We start from the raw sequence: 21,372 nt of genomic DNA on the forward strand, positions 1-21,372 counted from the left end.
AAATAATCCCATACTATTCGTTACCTCTCCTGCCTCTACAAGCAAATACAAAGTCGCTGCTTTATGACACAAAGTCATTTATGACAACCTCATAACCAGTGTTTCGTTAGGCTATTTAATTTAAGTTCTTCAAAGTGTTCTCAAATGGTTTGTTTCTCAATCTCGGTATCAGTTTTGTGCTTCTTCACTGTATTTTCTTTAATTTTTCTGTGTCCTTTGTCTAGTACGGAGATGGAAATATGAACACGAAAGAAAGAGGGCGGAGAAGGAAAGGAGGATTAGAGAGGTGAAAAGAGAGGTAAAATAAGAGAATGGCAGTAATGAGGGGGATAGGGAAAGCGGGAAGAAGGAGAGGTATATGGAAAACAGGTAAAGAGTGGTGAGGGTGTGGTAGAGGAGGGGAGTATTAGAGTGAAGGATGGGCACTGAATACTGGAAGGAAGGGTTTCACCGAATAACTAAAGGGTGATAGAGAGATAACTGTAATTGTGGGGAAAGACATAATGAGGTGCTTAGCCTCGGCGCCAGTACCCATAACTTAGGTCTTTGGATCTGTGCTAGCAAAATTCACACGCCATCTTGGAATGCAAGGTCACTGCATCATCCAGGCTACCAGTTATCTCCCATAGGTGTTACAATAGGTACTCATTTTACCTACTAAGCCACAAACGGTACATGGACACCTTAGACAAGCAACGCCGGCCATTCACACCAGGGTTAGAACCCTGAAGCTATCGGGATGACAACATGGTAGCTATCAACACTAACCACTTGGCAACCTCGGCGATGGAGAGGGAATCCAGGAAAAGACTGGGTTCGAAGAGAGAAAGGGGTGAAGGAAGAGAGAAAAACAAAGAAGGGAAACAGAAAGAAAATGGAAGAAAGTGAAGGCTAAAGTAGGAAGTTGAAACAGAAATGACCAAACACAATAAAAACCGCGAAATTTCCCAAGCGTCTCCTCCCTTCCTCTCCCACACACTATCCACCACCACACAAATACACACTCAGCCAAACACGCTCATTATCTTCCCTGTTTTGTTCCAAGATCAATGGCATCTGGCAAAACATAACGAGGGTATTATCAGAATTAATGGCCGTTTCGGAGAGTTCGATTTCTCAATTTATTCACTAAACTCTGGGAAGATCATCTGTAATTTCTCCCTTCCATTTACTGTTTTTGACTTTCTGGCACCCTCAAAAATTCACACTCTCATGCATCACTCCCTCACTCCCATGCACTTCACTCTCCACCATTCCATTGTAATGTTCTTTGCTGTTCCTCACCCTCACTCCTCCCTCTCACACTCCATCACACCCATGATCTTCACTCTCCCTAACTTCCATACACCCCACACTCCCTACATCCTAACGAACCTCTCTCTCTCTCTCTCTCTCTCTCTCTCTCTCTCTCTCTCTCTCTCTCTCACTTCTAGTCACTCTTCTTCGTTACATTATAAATACACAGCCCACGCTCATTTTCTCCCATACACTCCGCTTTCCCACACTCCTATACAGTATAGTGTTCCTCACTCTCCTTAACCTTCATTCACATCCCCTCATTCCATTCATTTCACTCTCCTTCCTTCTCAAGTACTACACACAAAACAATATGTATATCAGTGGTTCTTAACCTTATTTGAGTCACGGACCCCGTTGAGAATCTGGTGAACGCTATGAACCCTTTCCCTACAAAAATGACATACGCACGAACGTAGCATTTTGCATGCAATGAATATACATTATTTTATTGAACACTACCTCACGCAGTGCATCACAAAGTATAAAACAGTCTTTACAAAGAATTATGTTTCTCACTCTTTTTCATCCAAAAACTAATGGCCACTCGAAAAAATGAAATACATCAAACTTGAGCAAATTAAACAAAACAAAACTTTAAGTCTGTTCAAAAGTTCATTTCAGTGAGAGGGTTGTTGTTGCTGTTTGGCTTGAATAAGATGAAATTGTGGAGTGGTCTTTGACAAGGCAACATGCATGTCATCGGTACGTGGCATCCAGTTGATTTTGACGTTTCATTTTCACAGAAACAAGCGCTGAAATCCCTGACTCACAAAGGTATATAGTTGCAAACGGAGTCAGAGCACCCATGGCTCGCTTTGCCAGACGAGGGTAGGCTTGTGTCAAGGAACACCAGAATTCTTCAAAACTTCGATTTTTTTTTTTTTTTTAGTTAATGATGCCAAACGGCATCACGCAATCTCGCTAAATTGTTCTCAATTATTCAGACCTTCACGGACCCCCTGCATCCAATCCATGGACCCCTTGGGGGTCAATGGACCCCAGGTTAAGAACCCCTGATGTATACTGTAATGAGGTGATTAATACTTACAATGAGCTAAGTTTCGTATTGGATCAACAGGCAAATGTTTATAGATGAACAGTGCGTTTTTGTATGTTGTATAATTTATTATTAACACTGTGTTCATAAAAATGCAAGTATACAACAAAATTTTTTGAAAAGTTAATGAATATTGTCAAGCATCTCACCGAATGTTTCAAGCTACAATATGAAGACACTCGTTGTGTTTTACATGTAGGGACAGAGGACAGAGTTTTGTGATACCGAGCTGTAGGACCTAATTTATTAACCGTATATAAAATGTATTTTGTGTATGTATATTTAATGTGTATGCATGTGAGTTTCGACATTATGTGCTGCAAGATGGGGCTTACACACACCTTACAGGGGCGAACAGTTTCATAGTATAACTTCAAGGTGTTTTATAGGTCCAAATAGGCAACTGATCAGTACGTACAATATCAATCAAGAAAATAAAGTATCTTTGGAATCTATTTCAGTCATATAGTACATAAAGTTATCAGACACACCAAACTATACAGGAAACTATTACACACGCTGTTATTAAACATCTGACTCTTCATACCGTACTTCTATTGTTCACAGCAAATTAAAAAAAAAAATCAACAATTATCACAAGATCTGAAATGTGGATCAAGCATTTTGGTATGCTGGACACCCTGTGATTCAAGAGCAGTTCTCATCCTAGGTTGGTTTTACATAACACAGCTCAAGACTTGTTTTTATAATTAACTAGCAGGGGTACCTGGCGTTGTACGTCCCCAAAAGGAGAACACTCTAATCCTATTTGTTCTAGTTCAATATTTCTTTCTACTCCAGGAAGACCATATACTTCTTATGCTTTTGAAGAGGGATTTTAAGAGGTCCAGGAACTTTCTTTTTCATCATTCGCAGACTAACACACAGTATTTGTGAGCACTTGTTTACTATTACCAGTGACCTTAAATGACCTCCGACCGGTGACCTCAAATGGCCTCGGAGGTCAACCTCACATAGCCTATGTCCGATCTGGAGGTCTTGTGAGTCTCCATACCAAAAATTGGGCTGCTGGGTCCAGTCGTTCGAGCGTGTATTACCTGTGACCTCAAATGACCTTGGTGAACCTCACATACCCTATGTCCGAACTGTATATCACGTAAGTGACCAAGCCAAAAATTAGGTAGGAGGGGTACTCGCTGTTGCCCCGGCCAACAAGCTGAATACTATCACTGACATCAAATGACCCAGATCTGAATTTTGACCTTTCTAAAGCCATCCTTGTGTCACCCTGATGCAGAATATGCATGGGTCTCGGGGTCCCTGACTCTTGGTTTCGGCATCATTGAAGGGCAAACAAACAAACAATGATGCTCTTTTATGTAAGTTTACATATAGTTGGTCTGAGTTTACAACTAAATGATGTCACCATTTTAAAAATTATGAGGTGCATTTCATTTATTCATTTATTTTTGGAGTGAGGGGGGGGGATATTTGTAGGTAAGTTTGTTTTGATGTTAACTAATCTCGGGAAATTTTCATCCAACTTGTGGAATTAAACTTTTGTTGAACTATGAACTAAACGTAGTATGTGCATGCTATTTCCACTGTCTTAATATTGTGTGTGTGTGTATATATATATATATATATATATATATATATATATGCATCAGTTACCCATGAAATTCACTGTTGGACTGTTCTTACTTCTCGGTGGAAGAGTGATAACCGAAATTTACCCTTTTTCTCACTGGCTAAGTATGAATTAAGAAGGATTCCTTTAACCCGCCGACTCTCATTGACATATATATACATCCACACGTTTTGTCACTGTGACTCCCATTGACATACCAGGTGCATTCCAGAAGTTTTGAGACTTTTTTAGGAGAGACATTTATTTATTTAAAAAAAGAACAAAACTCTAATCTTCTTCAAAATAGGACCCTCCAACTTCAATGCACTTGTTGTAGCGCTCCAGCCACTTCTTGAAGGCCCCCTCATGGTCGTCCAATGTGAAGGTGTCTAGAACCCTTGTCACAGCCTCCTTCATCTCCTCAACGTCTTCAAAACGAATGCCCCTGAGATTCTCCTTCAGCTTGGGGATTAACCATATGTCGCAGGGAGCAAGATCTGTACTGTAGGGAGGGTGAGGAACAGTCTTGACACCCATCTCTGTCAAGTAGTTGGTCACCAGGATGGAACTGTGGATTGGTGCATTGTCCTGGTGCAGGTGACAACGACCCAGTTTGAAGGGCCCTGGCCTGTTGTGACAAAATCTCTTCCTGAACTCCCTCAAAACCTCCACACAGTATTCTTTGTTGACCATCTGGCCGGAGGGAACGCAGTGTATGTAGATGATGCCCTTGCTGTCGAAGAAGGGGATCATCATGAACTTCCCTGTGGACTTGCTCTGCCTGGCCTTCCTGGGGCTGGGGGAGTCAAAATGCTTCCACTGGGAACTCTGTCTCTTGGTCTCTGGATCATAACAGTAGATCCAGCTTTTGTCACAGGTCACCAGAGACCGAAGAGCACTCGGATTCGAGGTAATGAGCTCAACCATCTCCTTGCTGTCACCAACACGTCTTTCCTTCTGTTCGTCACTGAGCACCCTGGGAACAAACTTTTCACAAATTTTGCGCTTGTTCAGATCTTCATGAAGAATTCTGTGTACAATTGCCACACCGACTCCAAACTGTGTACTTATTATCTGAATAGATACATGATGGTCCTCGTTCAGAAAATTGCGAATTTTCTCAACCAACTCTGGCATTCTGATGTCCCTCTCCCTTCCGCACCTCTCATTGTCTCTCACCTCATCTCTGCCATCTTGGAACCTCTTGTGCCAACGAAAAACAGATGCTCCGCTCATACAAGTTAATCCATAAGCAGTCTGGATCATTTCATAAGTTTCTGTAGTGTTTTTGCCCAATTTAACACAAAACTTTATTGCACAGCGAGCTTCCAAATTGTCTTCATGTCCCGAGTACATTCTGCGAACTAGTCAGCTGTGACAAGTGGTGTATAGTAAGATATGTTTAAAGTGCTGTAACAGCCGTCTCCTTCAACCTGGAAAAACAAAATATGGCATGTTAGCTTATTAGACATATAGTAATGATATATTAAAGTGACAGTAATCTAGGACATTTAGAAGTGCTTCTCCCAAAAGAGTCCCAAAACTTCTGGAATCCACCTCGTACATAAACGCGCAGCAATTGCAAGGTCCCTAATTTGCACAATTTTCATATTTTGCATGTGATTTTTGGTACTTATACATGGGACACTTTCCTCTAGAACAAGCCAGACAGGGTCAATGCCTTACCCCGCATGACCTCTCCCCCCTCACGCCATTGTCTCGGCAATTCACCTGTTACCAGTTACCTGGCCAGTAAAGACATGTCGTGCCACAGGACGAAATTCAAAACCAGAGTGATTCCTTAATTGATGACAATGTGGAGGACAAAGTTTACATAGCATTAGAGGAAGAAACAGTCAGAAATGACGATCAGGTAATGTCGCCAAAAAAGGTCAGGTATGTTGATGTGTTTAGTGAGTGAAACACTGCTTATATTGTCTATATTACTGTGTGAAAACCAATATACTCTCGTAGTACATTTAAATTCGAACCAAATAAATAAATAAATACCGTTTATGAGTGGTGTGGAATAGTTGCCCTCCAATAGAACTCGTTATCTTTGGAGCCAGCCTGATAGAAAACAGTAAGGTAAGGGGTACTGCTACCTGTATTCAGTATTTTAAACCTCAGGTGAGCGATTTCTTTATGAGTTTTCGATGTTTCTCACCAAAAGCTGAAGTTTGAGCCAAATTTTTTTTTCCAAAATTGGTCGGGATTGGGGGGTGAGGGGTCAGTGGTGGAAAATTGGTCGGGACGGGAAGGGTTAATAAAACCAGTACATATGAACATCAGAGATCTTTAATGGTTATAATTTGTCAAGAGTCAGAGCATGTAATCAGTATGTAACAACAGGGTGCCAACATTATGTAAACACATGATAGGACATACTACCATCACCCAATTGCAATGTCGGTTACAGGCTGTTTCGATCCAGGACTCAGGGCGTCGCATATGGGGAGGCAAGCTACATAATCATCAAGACACCATTGCTCGTCATTCAATACACATTCCCTCAAATGTAATCTCTGTGTCACACATACTGACCCCATTTGCTGATCCATTAATCTCCCAATCTCTTTTCGTGTAATTTATTGCCGACTCTTTTAAATATCCCAGACTCCCCCCATCTCTCTCTCTCTCTCTCTCTCTCTCTCTCTCTCTCACCATAATCCCACTCCCATCACTTTACTTTCAAATATATCATCTTTACTGCTTTTCATATTCAACTTTCCCTTATTTTACAACATTCATCTTTATTTCTCTCTCAAGCACATCTCTCTTTCTGCTAACTTTTCCAATACCCTGATGCTTCACACGTTTTCGATTTCCTATTCCCTCACATTCCACTCTCCCTCGTTCTTATTCATGGCAGTGTCAAAAAAAGGACTTTGTAGTTACTTGTAGAGAAGTTATATATATATATATATATATATATATATATATATATATATATATATATATATATAAAAATATAATATAATATATATATATATATATATATATATATATATATATATATATATATATATATATATATATATATATATATATATATATATATATATTGAACTTGTGGACGAGCGGTTGTTATACTTCAGTAGTTCTGTAAGTAGAAAATCTTGGTTCCCTTTTGTCATTCAATGACAGGAGAGGTAAAGAATAGTATGGGACTATTTTTATTTGTCTTGGAATATTAACAAAGTCTCTCACACACGAGTGAAGTATAAGTAGAGTCCCGCTAGCTGCCTCCCTGTCTCGCTCTCTCTCTCTCTCTCTCTCTCTCTCTCTCTCTCTCTCTCTCTCTCTCTTCCAAGTTGCTAAGCCTTTCTCCCTACTACCTGCCGATTCTATGGCCTCTCTCCTGAGCTCTCTTTCCTAAATTCTGGTGAAACAGGGGTCGTGTCACGTGTGTTACACTGTGGTTGGAAAGTTCCAAAAATCTGTGTGTGAGTATGTGTGTATGTCACTAGGCTTTGTTCCCCTGCTATTTCGCTGACAAACTACATGCATCATCTCCTGACATTGCTACTTCCTAATCTGTCGTCAGCTTTTCCTCAGTTAACTTGCAAGATCATTTCCCTTTCCCAGGCTCGCATAGAGCTGTCTATCTGTCTATTTATCTATCTATCTATAATGATTTGTAAATATAATATGGACTCATAACATTGCTCGGCCGCGCCACTGAAGGTCCTCCGACAGCAATTATCATTGACATATGCTAATCTATTAGTACATAATATTGATTATAATATTGTATACATATAACATTCATAGTAAATCGCAATTATCCAGTAATATTACATTTTAAACAAGTTGTATACATATTTGAATAAATGCAATGGTTGTTGTATGACATTTTGTAAGATGTGTATGTATAACAGACATACGCATATAATTGTGCAATGGTAACACTGCTAGGTTATACATTACATATTGAGTTATCCCTTTAGTAATGTCTAATATTTCACCTAACTTGTAAGATGGTTCTGGTAATACAGAATTGTGGTATAATTGTATGACTTATAATATTGTAGTAACATTGTGGTAATACATAACTGTAACATTGTGAACTGTTACATAATTATATTGTAATTGTTACATTGTAGTAACATTGTAGTAATACATAATTGTAACATTTTATGAATTGTTACATAATATTGTGGTAATGCATAATTGTGTTGGCCTTATAATTGTAGTTACATTTTGTTAATGCAACTGTTACATAATTGTGTTGGCCTTAGAATTGTAGTTAAGGTTACATAAAAGTTACATCTTGTTAATGCAATTGTTACATAATTATTACATATTGTTTGCAGTTACATAATTGTAGTTAAAGTTACATAAAAGTTACATCTTGTTAATGCAACTGTTACATAATTGTTACATATTGTTTGTATTTACAAAATTGTAGCAAGTGTAACATAATGCAATAGTCTGTCATTACATAATTGTTACATATCGTTTGTAGTTACATAATTGTTACATATCGTTTGTAGTTACATAATTGTAATAATTGCAGTCCTGACATTGAATCCGGTCATGCTGCGGTCGATGATATGATGTTCCATGCCACTAGCTTGTGTAGACAACAATTTGCTTTTTATTTCACTAATAGAAGGAGTTTATGTGGTATTTTGGCATTTGTAGTAACACTTACGCTTATTTTCATTTGTTTGTTATGTGATCTTACTCTGTTTCTTTTTCTTTCTACCTTTCTTTCTTTCTTTCTTTTTTTTTTTTTTTGTATGCATTGATTTTCTATAGATTGTTTTTCTTCGTTTGTCTACGTTTTTTCGGTGTTACTCATGGTTGCATAATTGCTGGTTAAATCCCTTGGCACCCTTTTTTAAGGTTTAGTTTATATTGCACAGATATTACTGAAAATGATATTATATAGTCCCATATTTTGTTTTTTTATATAAAAAATATATATATACACTATATACAGTATTAACTATATACACTGACTTGTTCTTCACTTGTACCTATCGTGGGCAATATATGTGTCAGCACTGTGTGGAAATCTTTGTCTTCACGATTGTGTTGAAGATGTTCATTCTTGCTAACGTCATTTGTGTTGGCCATTTTTTTTTTTTTCTGGTTTTCCTTCTAACTTAATTTATATGTTTCCACTAGGTAACTTTAATTAATGTTTAATACAGTCTTTTTTAATTGCTCACTGAGTAACTGTGATGGTATGTTTTCTTTATCACTTTGTAGATGTAATAATGTATAGCTGTATGTATGAAACACGTATTTTATGTAGGTATAAATGGTACCACTCGATGGTAGTAAATAAATGCTATAATAAATGAATGAATATATACAGTGTAGAATATTTATTGTTGGTGATTATTTAGTGTTTGAGTTAGGCAGATAACTGAAGTATCTGTACGTAAGTTGTAACTACTGTATAGAGCACGTTTTATATGTTTGTGCAAAACGTGTTGTCTATCACTGTGTATCGTATAGATGAAGTAACTATGTAACTCACTCATTTTTACCGTGTTGGAAATGGTGTGAGTGGTGTTGCACGTGGTGATAGCATTGTTCTTCACGGGTTGATTGACGTGTTGTGGGGTGTCAGACACACGGCTTGTCGTCGTTTCAGCACACTTATGGTGACGTCGACTTCCCACACTGGTAGCTGTGGTGAGTAAATGAGTAGCGATGAGTAACTTGAGTGAAGATGAGTAAGATGAATTATGAATATGGGCTTGGTATTTGCTTCGTCGTCCTGACCTCTCGACTCCTGTGTCAGCGGTGGAGGTTGGGTGGATGTAGCAGAGAGAGGAGGGTGAGGTCTGGTGATTGTGAGTCATATCTCACTCTTCGTTTGTTTGTTTTGTTTTCCTTTCTCGATGTTTTCTCGGTCCTTTTTTCTTGTGATTTACTCGTTGTGGGATGAAGACTGCCGCTACTTGTAGGTGCGTGTAGAAGATTATAAAGACAACTCGTGGAGTTGTTACCTGTAGTTGATTGTAGATGGTTGTAGTTCGCTGAGTCGTCGTAGAAATTGCAAGATTATTTGTATCAGTACTTTCTTAAACTACTTGCAAGGCGTCCTGTGGCCTCTTCACCTCTACATCAGCGTGATGATCGTGGAGACAGAGGGGGGGTTGGAGAGAATACAGTCAGGAGCTGGTTGTGAGCTGTTGGTTGAGAGTTTTTTTTTTTTTTCACTCTTCATAATGAAGAATCAATTGTACACTCGTGGACTTGTATTTTGTAGGAATTCATTGTAGAACTGAAGCTAATCTTGTAAAGCGTCGCCTGCTTTTGTAGAAATTCACTGTTGATTCGAAGATGAGGTCCGTATCCCTCTGCTGCCACCAAATGTCACAAAAAGGACTTTGTAGTTACTTGTAGCGAAGTTATATATATATATATATATATATATATATATATATATATATATATATATATATATATGTGTATATATATATATATATATATATATATATATATATATATATATACAGTATATATATATATATATATATATATATATATATATATATATATATATATATATTGAACTTGTGGACGAGCGGTTGTTATACTTGAGTAGTTTTGTAAGTAGATAATCTTGGTTCCCTTTTGCCATTCAATGACAGGAGAGGTAAAGAATAGTATGGGACTATTTTTATTTGTCTTGGAATATTAACAAAGTCTCTCACACACGAGTGAAGTATAAGTAGAGTCCCGCTAGCTGCCTCCCTGTCTCGCTCTCTCTCTCTCTCTCTTCCAAGTTGCTAAGCCTTTCTCCCTACTACCAACCGATTCTATGGCCTCTCTCCTGAGCTCTCTTTCCTAAATTCTGGTGAAACAGGGGTCGTGTCACGTGTGTTACACTGTGGTTGGAAAGTTCCAAAAATCTGTGTGTAAGCATGTGTGTATGTCACTAGGCTTTGTTCCCCTGCTATTTCGCTGACAAACTGCCTGCATCATCTCCTGACATTGCTACTTCCTAATCTGTCGTCAGCTTTTCCTCAGTTAACTTGCAAGATCATTTCCCTTTCCCAGGCTCGCATAGAGCTGTCTATCTGTCTTTTTATCTATCTATCTATTATGATTTGTAAATATAATATGGACTCATAACATTGCTCGGCCGCGCCACTGAAGGTCCTCCGACAGCAATTATCATTGACATATGCTAATCTATTAGTACATAATATTGATTATAATATTGTATACATATAACATTCATAGTAAATCGCAATTATCCAGTAATATTACATTTTAAACAAGTTGTATACATATTTGAAAAAATACAATGGTTGTTGTATGACATTTTGTAAGATGTGTATGTATAACAGACATACGCATATAATTGTGCAATGGTAATACTGCTAGGTTATACATTACATATTGAGATCCCTTTAGTAATGTCTAATATTTCACCTAACTTGTAAGATGGTTCTGGTAATACAGAATTGTGGTATAATTGTATGACTTATAATATTGTAGTAACATTGTGATAATACATAACTGTAACATTGTGAACTGTTACATAATTATATTGTAATTGTTACATTGTAGTAACATTGTAGTAATACATAATTGTAACATTTTACGAATTGTTACATAATATTGTGGTAATGCATAATTGTGTTGGCCTTATAATTGTAGTTACATTTTGTTAATGCAACTGTTACATAATTGTGTTGGCCTTAGAATTGTAGTTAAGGTTACATAAAAGTTACATCTTGTTAATGCAACTGTTACATAATTATCACATATTGTTTGCAGTTACATAATTGTAGTTAAAGTTACATAAAAGTTACATCTTGTTAATGCAACTGTTACATAATTGTTACATATTGTTTGTAGTTACATAATTGTAGCAAGTGTAACATAATGCAATCGTTTGTCGTTACATAATTGTTACATATCGTTTGTAGTTACATAATTGTTACATATCGTTTGTAGTTACATAATTGTTACATATCGTTTGTAGTTACATAATTGTAATAATTGCAGTCCTGACATTGAATCCGGTCATGCTGCGGTCGATGATATGATGTGCCATGCCACTAGCTTGTGTAGACAACAATTTGCTTTTTATTTCACTTATAGAAGGAGTTTATGTGGTATTTTGGCATTTGTAGTAACACTTACGCTTATTTTCATTTGTTTATGTGATCTTACTCTGTTTCTTTTTCTTTCTACCTTTCTTTCTTTCTTTTTTTTTGTATGCATTGATTTTCTATAGATTGTTTTTCTTCGTTTGTCTACATTTTTTCGGTGTTACTCATTGTTGCATAATTGCTGGTTAAATCCCTTGGCACCCTTTTTTAAGGTTTAGTTTATATTGCACAGATATTACTGAAAATGATATTATATAGTCCCATATTTTGTTATTTTATATAAAAAATATATATATACACTATATACAGTATTAACTATATACACTGACTTGTTCTTCACTTCTACCTATCGTGGGCAATATATGTGTCAGCACTGTGTGGAAATCTTTGTCTTTACGATTGTGTTGAAGATGTTCATTCTTGCTAACGTCATTTGTGTTGGCCATTTTTTTTTTTTTTTCTGGTTTTCCTTGTAACTTAATTTATATGTTTCCACTAGGTAACTTTAATTAATGTTTAATACAGTCTTTTTTAATCGCTCACTGAGTAACTGTGATGGTATGTTTTCTTTATCACTTTGTAGATGTAATGTATAGCTGTATGTATGAAACACGTATTTTATGTAGGTATAAATGGTACCACTCGATGGTAGTAAATAAATGCTATAATAAATGAATGAATATATACAGTGTAGAATATTTATTGTTGGTGATTATTTAGTGTTTGAGTTAGGCAGATAACTGAAGTATGTGTACGTAAGTTGTAACTACTGTATACAGCACGTTTTATATGTTTGTGCAAAACGTATTGTCTATCACTGTGTATCGTATAGATGAAGTAACTATGTAACTCACTCATTTTTACCGTGTTGGAAATGGTGTGAGTGGTGTTGCACGTGGTGATAGCATTGTTCTTCACGGGTTGATTGACGTGTTGTGGGGTGTCAGACACACGGCTTGTCGTCGTCTCAGCACACTTATGGTGACGTCGACTTCCCACACTGGTAGCTGTGGTGAGTAAATGAGTAGCGATGCGTAACTTGAGTGAAGATGAGTAAGATGATTTATGAATATGGGCTTGGTATTTGCTTCGTCGTCCTGACCTCTCGACTCCTGTGTCAGCGGTGGAGGTTGGGTGGATGTAGCAGAGAGAGGAGGGTGAGGTCTGGTGATTGTGAGTCGTATCTCACTCTTCGTTTGTTTGTTTTGTTTTCCTTTCTCGATGTTTTCTCGGTCCTTTTTTCTTGTGATTTACTCGTTGTGGGATGAAGACTGCCGCTACTTGTAGGTGCGTGTAGAAGATTATACAGACAACTCGTGGAGTTGTTACCTGTAGTTGATTGTAGATGGTTGTAGTTCGCTGGGTCGTCGTAGAAATTGCAAGATTATTTGTATCAGTACTTTCTTAAACTACTTGCAAGGCGTCCTGTGACCTCTTCACCTCTACATCAGCGTGATGATCGTGGAGACAGAGGGGGGGTTGGAGAGAATACAGTCAGGAGCTGGTTGTGAGCTGTTGGTTGAGTTTTTTTTTTTTTTTCACTCTTCATAATGAAGAATCAATTGTACACTCGTGGGCTTGTATTTTGTAGGAATTCATTGTAGAACTGAAGCTAATCTTGTAAAGTGTCGCCTGCTTTTGTAGAAATTCACTGTTGATTCGAAGACGAGGTCCGTATCCCGCCGCTGCCACCAAATGTCACAAAAAGGACTTTGTAGTTACTTGTAGAGAAGTTATATATATATATATATATATATATATATATATATATATATATATATATATGTGTGTGTATTTATACACAGTGTATATATATATATATATATATATATATATTGAACTTGTGGACGAGCGGTTGTTATACTTGAGTAGTTTTGTAAGTAGAAAATCTTGGTTCCCTTTTGTCATTCAATGACAGGAGAGGTAAAGAATAGTATGGGACTATTTTTATTTGTCTTGGAATATTAACAAAGTCTCTCACACACGAGTAAAGTATAAGCAGAGTCCCGCTAGCTGCCTCCCTATCTCGCTCTCTCTCTCTCTTCCAAGTTGCTAAGCCTTTCTCCCTACTACCTGCCGATTCTATGGCCTCTCTCCTGAGCTCTCTTTCCTAAATTCTGGTGAAACAGGGGTCGTGTCACGTGTGTTACACTGTGGTTGGAAAGTTCCAAAAATCTGTGTGTAAGCATGTGTGTATGTCACTAGGCTTTGTTCCCCTGCTATTTCGCTGACAAACTGCCTGCATCATCTCCTGACATTGCCACTTCCTAATCTGTCGTCAGCTTTTCCTCAGTTAACTTGCAAGATCATTTCCCTTTCCCAGGCTGGCATAGAGCTGTCTATCTGTCTATTTATCTATCTATCTATTATGATTTGTAAATATAATATGGACTCATAACATTGCTCGGCCGCGCCACTGAAGGTCCTCCGACAGCAATTATCATTGACATATGCTAATCTATTAGTACATAATATTGATTATAATATTGTATACATATAACATTCATAGTAAATCGCAATTATCCAGTAATATTACATTTTAAACAAGTTGTATACATATTTGAATAAATACAATGGTTGTTGTATGACATTTTGTAAGATGTGTATGTATAACAGACATACGCATATAATTATGCAATGGTAACACTGCTAGGTTATACATTACATATTGAGTTATCCCTTTAGTAATGTCTAATATTTCACCTAACTTGTAAGATGGTTCTGGTAATACAGAATTGTGGTATAATTGTATGACTTATAATATTGTAGTAACATTATGGTAATACATAACTGTAACATTGTGAACTGTTACATAATTATATTGTAATTGTTACATTGTAGTAACATTGTAGTAATACATAATTGTAACATTTTATGAATTGTTACATAATATTGTGGTAATGCATAATTGTGTTGGCCTTATAATTGTAGTTACATTTTGTTAATGCAACTGTTACATAATTGTGTTGGCCTTAGAATTGTAGTTAAGGTTACATAAAAGTTACATCTTGTTAATGCAACTGTTACATAATTGTTACATATTGTTTATAGTTACATAATTGTAGCAAGTGTAACATAATGCAATCGTTTGTCGTTACATAATTGTTACATATCGTTTATAGTTACATAATTGTTACATATCGTTTGTAGTTACATAATTGTTACATATCGTTTGTAGTTACATAATTGTAATAATTGCAGTCCTGACACTGAATCCGGTCATGCTGCGGTCGATGATATGATGTGCCATGCCACTAGCTTGTGTAGACAACAATTTGCTTTTTATTTCACTTATAGAAGGAGTTTATGTGGTATTTTGGCATTTGTAGTAACACTTACGCTTATTTTCATTTGTTTGTTATGTGATCTTACTCTGTTTCCTTTTCTTTCTACCTTTCTTTCTTTTTTTTTTTTTTTTGTATGCATTGATTTTCTATAGATTGTTTTTCTTCGTTTGTCTACGTTTTTTCGGTGTTACTCATGGTTGTATAATTGCTGGTTAAATCCCTTGGCACCCTTTTTTAAGGTTTAGTTTATATTGCACAGATATTACTGAAAATGATATTATATAGTCCCATATTTTGTTATTCTATATAAAAAATATATATATACACTATATACAGTATTAACTATATACACTGACTTGTTCTTCACTTGTACCTATCGTGGGCAATATATGTGTCAGCACTGTGTGGAAATCTTTGTCTTCACGATTGTGTTGAAGATGTTCATTCTTGCTAACGTCATTTGTGTTGGCTATTTTTTTTCTGGTTTTCCTTGTAACTTAATTTATATGTTTCCACTAGGTAACTTTAATTAATGTTTAATACAGTCTTTTTTAATCGCTCACTGAGTAACTGTGATGGTATGTTTTCTTTATCACTTTGTAGATGTAATAATGTATAGATGTATGTATGAAACATGTATTTTATGTAGGTATAAATGGTACCACTCGATGGTAGGAAATAAATGCTATGATAAATGAATGAATATATACAGTGTAGAATATTTATTGTTGGTGATTATTTAGTGTTTGAGTTACGCAGATAACTGAAGTATGTGTACGTAAGTTGTGACTACTGTATACAGCACGTTTTATATGTTTGTGCAAAATGTGTTGTCTATCACTGTGTATCGTATAGATGAAGTAACTATGTAACTCACTCATTTTTACCGTGTTGGAAATGGTGTGAGTGGTGTTGCACGTGGTGATAGCATTGTTCTTCACGGGTTGATTGACGTGTTGTGGGGTGTCAGACACACGGCTTGTCGTCGTTTCAGCACACTTATGGTGACGTCGACTTCCCACACTGGTAGCTGTGGTGAGTAAATGAGTAGCGATGAGTAACTTGAGTGAAGATGAGTAAGATGATTTATGAATATGGGCTTGGTATTTGCTTCGTCGTCCTGACCTCTCGACTCCTGTGTCAGCGGTGGAGGTTGGGTGGATGTAGCAGAGAGAGGAGGGTGAGGTCTGGTGATTGTGAGTCGTATCTCACTCTTCGTTTGTTTGTTTTGTTTTCCTTTCTCTATGTTTTCTCGGTCCTTTTTTCTTGTGATTTACTCGTTGTGGGATGAAGACTCCCGCTACTTGTAGGTGCGTGTAGAAGATTATAAAGACAACTCGTGGAGTTGTTACCTGTAGTTGATTGTAGATGGTTGTAGTTCGCTGGGTCGTCGTAGAAATTGCAAGATTATTTGTATCAGTACTTTGTTAAACTACTTGCAAGGCGTCCTGTGACCTCTTCACCTCTACATCAGCGTGATGATTGTGGAGACAGAGGGGGGGGTTGGAGAGAATACTGTCAGGAGCTGGTTGTGAGTTGTTGGTGGAGAGTTTTTTTGTTTTTTTTTCACTCTTCATAATGAAGAATCAATTGTACACTCGTGGGCTTGTATTTTGTAGGAATTCATTGTAGAACTGAAGCTAATCTTGTAAAGTGTCGCCTGCTTTTGTAGAAATTCACTGTTGATTCGAAGACGAGGTCCGTATCCCACCGCTGCCACCAAATGTCACAAAAAGGACTTTGTAGTTACTTGTAGAGAGGTTATATATATATATATATATATATATATATATATATATATATATATATATATATATATATATATTTGTATATATATATATATATATATATATATATATATATATATATATATATATATTGAACTTGTGGACGAGCGGTTGTAATACTTGCGTAGTTTTGTAAGTAGAAAATCTTGGTTCCCTTTTGTCATTCAATGACAGGAGAGGTAAAGAATAGTATGGGACTACTTTTATTTGTCTTGGAATATTAACAAAGTCTCTCACACATGAGTGAAGTATAAGTAGAGTCCCGCTAGCTACCTCCCTGTCTCACTCTTTCTCTCTCTCTTCCAAGTTGCTAAGCCTTTCTCCCTACTACCTGCCGATTCTATGGCCTCTCTCCTTCTGAGCTCTCTTTCCTAAATTCTGGTGAAACAGGGGTCGTGTCACGTGTGTTACACTGTGGTTGGAAAGTTCCAGAAACCTGTGTGTGAGTATGTGTGTATGTCACTAGGCTTTGTTCCCCTGCTATTTCGCTGACAAACTGCCTGCATCATCTCCTGACATTGCTACTTCCTAATCTGTCGTCAGTTTTTCCTCAGTTAACTTGCAAGATCATTTCCCTTTCCCAGGCTCGCATAGAGCTGTCTATCTGTCTATTTATCTATCTATCTATTATGATTTGTAAATATAATATGGACTCATAACAGCAGTCTCCTTCATGCACTTCAATCTTTCTTCATGCTTTTCGCTCAACTATCCCTCATACATTTCACTCTTCCTAGTTGCATCTTCTGCTCCCCCCCTCCTTCCCCAGTCTTTAGCCCCGCACAGAAAAAACGCCAACTGGAAGGCATGGAAAGGTAATGTGAGATTGCTACTCTATAGCTGTATTTCTTACCTCTTAACAGCATCAGGAAATATATAGTCGTACAAGGAGGTAATAATGTGGCAATGAAATACTGCAACTATGCCATTTTTACCTCACCCGGACGGAATCTGGCGAGGTATTGTTTTTAGTCAAGTTTGCTTGTTTGTTTGTTTGTTAACAACATTACGCAAGAACGGCAAAATGATATTACATGAAACTTTCAGGAAATGTGGACACAGGTCCCAAGAGAAAGAAATTAAATCTTGGAGGTAACTGAGCGACCTTCAAAGGTCAACATGAAGATCACGGAGTTTCAAAAGGTTATAACTTGAAATCGGTTGAAGATATAGATATTTACTCTAAAAAATATACAAGAACTCGTAATATGGGCTTTCATTTGGTATCAAGATCTTTGACCTTGAGTGACCTTGAAAGGTCAAACTCAAAGTCATGGATATTCAGGGGGCCATAACTCGAAACTCGTTGAAGGTACAGGGATATTTACTATTATCAGCATATAGTAAGCCCCATATGGGCTTTCATTTGGCACCATGACCTTTTTCCCTGAGTAACCTAGAAATGTCAAACAGAGGATCACGTATTTTCAGAGGGCGTTACTTGAAAACATTTGCACCATTTCCTTAGACTTTAACTGTGTACTGGCAATAAATGGCAGAAACGATTATTTCACAACAATAAAATAACTGCTGTTGGGTGAGGTTTGTTGTGCCTGGCACTTGTTTAAACTTAACGTGGTTTCTAACCACACACATCCGGTAATATTTTGACATGGTGTGAAACGTTAACAGCAAAGATGCGGTGGCTCAATCGGTAGAGAGGTGGCTTGCGGTCCTACCGGACCCAGGTTCAAATCCCTGCTGGTGCAGGGAACAGTTTAAGGATTTGAATTTCATTACGGCAGAGTTTACCGATCTACCAGAAGACCCGCCGACATGTCGTAAAAATACCCCCGCTAATACCAATACACCAGTCCTGTATGAGACAGCCCTAGCATGTATTCAATATGGACGGTGGGTGTTAGCGCCGAAGTGGTGACATGTAGAGGTGTACGATATGTAGGAGGACTACTGGGCCTTGGGAGCAGGCTGAGAAGCCTATGCCCAGAGTCGAGCACATAAAAAAAAAAAAAAAAAAAAAAAACTGTAAATAGGAAAGCAAAGAGCAATAGGAGGGAATATGGCACAGAGTTTCAAAATGAACCCCTTTACTATGATGACCTTTTTGTATATTTCTATCTATCTACCTATAGCCCGACGCCCTAATCTTGCAAAGGGTGGCCGCAGACAAAACGCCTCCAAGTCGCTCTGTCACCCACCATTTGACTACCCTCCCCCCAACTCACCCCCCCTCCCTCATATACCTCTTAACTCCATCCCTCCACCTCGTCCTCGGTCTACCTCTCCCTCTCCCTCCCTCCACCTCACCTACATACACCCTCTTAGTCAGTCTTTCATTCTCCATTCTCTTCACATGTCCAAACCACCTCAGTGTATTTCTCCTAATCTTCTCAACCACATCCACATCCACCCCACAGCGTTCCTTCACTTCTTCATTCGTCAACCTGTCCCTCTACGTCACTCCACATGCTCCTCTCAAGTAACTCATTTCCACTGCTCTCACTCTTGACTTGTTCCCCTCTTGCAAGGTCCATGCCTCGCTTCCATACGTCAGGGTAGGGATCACAATACTATCATGCAGTGACTTCTTAACTTCCATACTCACCTCCCTATTTCTCATCACTGCTTTCAGTGTACCAACAACCTTCCTTCCCTGCTGTACCCTTTCACGCACTTCATCCCCCAAAGTTCCATCCCTACCCATCACGCTACCCAAGTACTTGAATGCACTCACATTCTCCATATCCTCACCATCCAACCTCACTGCACACTCTGTGACTTCATTCCTCTCAAACACCATAACTTTACTTTTGTTTACATTAACTTTCAGATTCCTCCTCCTACACACTGTCCCAAATTCATTCACCAAACCTTGCAACTCCCATTCATTTTCACTCAACAGTACTGTATCATCAGCAAACAGCAACACCGAAAGCTTCCAAATCTCACCCTCATTCATTAGAGCCACCCCCACATCCACTGCCCTACCCTGCACCTCCTTTACAACCCCATCCATGTATATATTAAACAGCCATGGAGACATCACACAACCCTGTTTCAGTCCCACAATGAGATCAAAGAACTCACTCAGCTCACCATCCACTCGCACCGCAGCCCTAGCTCCCTCGTACATACTCTTGACAGCACTCAACAATTTCCCCTCCACTCCATATAATCTTAATACCTTCCACATACCTTGCCTATCTATTCTGTCATAAGCTTTCTCCAAGTCCATGAAGGCAGCATACACTTTCCTTCCCTTCTCTAGATACTTCTCCACTAAACATCTTAGAACAAATGTGGTAAAGACTACATATTATATAGATAGATAGATAAATAGATAGATAGAGAGACAGATAGAAGCAGGGAGTCAGATGATGAGAGGTGTTGTGTCTGCGAGAATCGAGCAATGCTAAACATGCTTACACTGAGGAAAGCTGACGACAGCGGCCAGTAAGGAGATGATGCAGTTAGCTGTCAGCAGTCCTCTCGTGAACAAAGATCCACGAGGAACACACGTGACACACCCCTGCTACACCAGATTTTAGGAAAGAGAGAGTAGAAGGAGACAAGCGACCCTAGAGAGAGGTCGAGACGGAGGTTAGCCTTAGAACAGAGAGATCGAGAGGGAGACAGGCCTCAGAGGAGACAGGTGACGGGAGAAGGGCTTGGCAATTTGAGAGAGAGAGACAGATAGCGAGACAGGGAGGTAGCTACCCGGGACTTATACTTTGTTCCGTGTGAAGACTTGTTAATATTTACAAGACAAATAAAAATAGTCCCATACTATTCTTTACCTCTCCTGTCACTACATGACATTTGGTGGGGAAACTACTACAAGATATAAAAGCCGCTCGACCACAAGTCTAAAATATACTTCTCTTCAAGTAACTACAAAGTCTTTATGACACAAATATCTGATCCACACACCCTTTTCCCTTCCTAAATTCCCATTGTTCTTCTCCAACTAGCTCCTCTGTCATATGCCTAACCCTATCAATGAGTATTCTACCATATACTTTACCAGTCACACTAAGTAGGCAAATACCCGTATGGTTACCACATACTTCTCTCTCCCCTTTTCCTTTGTATAAAGGAACAATTATATCTGATTTCCAGTCCTCTGGAACCCTTCCCTCTTCCCAAGCCAATCTACACAACTTCCATATCCACTCCACAACAATCTCACCCCCATACTTAAGCATTTCACCACACACTCCATCAATTCCTGGGGCCTTTCCCAACTTGATCTTCTTCATCGCTTCCTCCCTCCTCTCATCTCTTCTTCTCCCAGCCATTC

At 38.1% G+C, this 21,372-nt stretch overlaps 1 protein-coding gene across 1 annotated transcript; it reads right to left on the reverse strand.

The window, feature by feature from the left end:
- Positions 1-4,235: 4,235 nt before the first annotated feature.
- Positions 4,236-5,303, reverse strand: LOC145403303 (protein GVQW3-like). The gene has a single exon (XM_080275106.1). The coding sequence runs from the start codon at positions 5,301-5,303 to the stop codon at positions 4,236-4,238; it is 1,068 nt and encodes a 355-aa protein (XP_080131232.1).
- Positions 5,304-21,372: the final 16,069 nt, after the last annotated feature.

Source organism: Coenobita brevimanus, chromosome 60, assembly GCF_032717465.1.
Source record: "Coenobita brevimanus isolate Jiangsu-jjx chromosome 60, ASM3271746v2, whole genome shotgun sequence".
Taxonomy (NCBI): Eukaryota; Metazoa; Arthropoda; class Malacostraca; order Decapoda; family Coenobitidae; genus Coenobita; species Coenobita brevimanus.

Bases quoted from the DNA above. Each gene is read 5' to 3' on its own strand.
- LOC145403303 (XM_080275106.1), bottom strand. From the start codon at position 5,303: ATGTACTCGGGACATGAAGACAATTTGGAAGCTCGCTGTGCAATAAAG.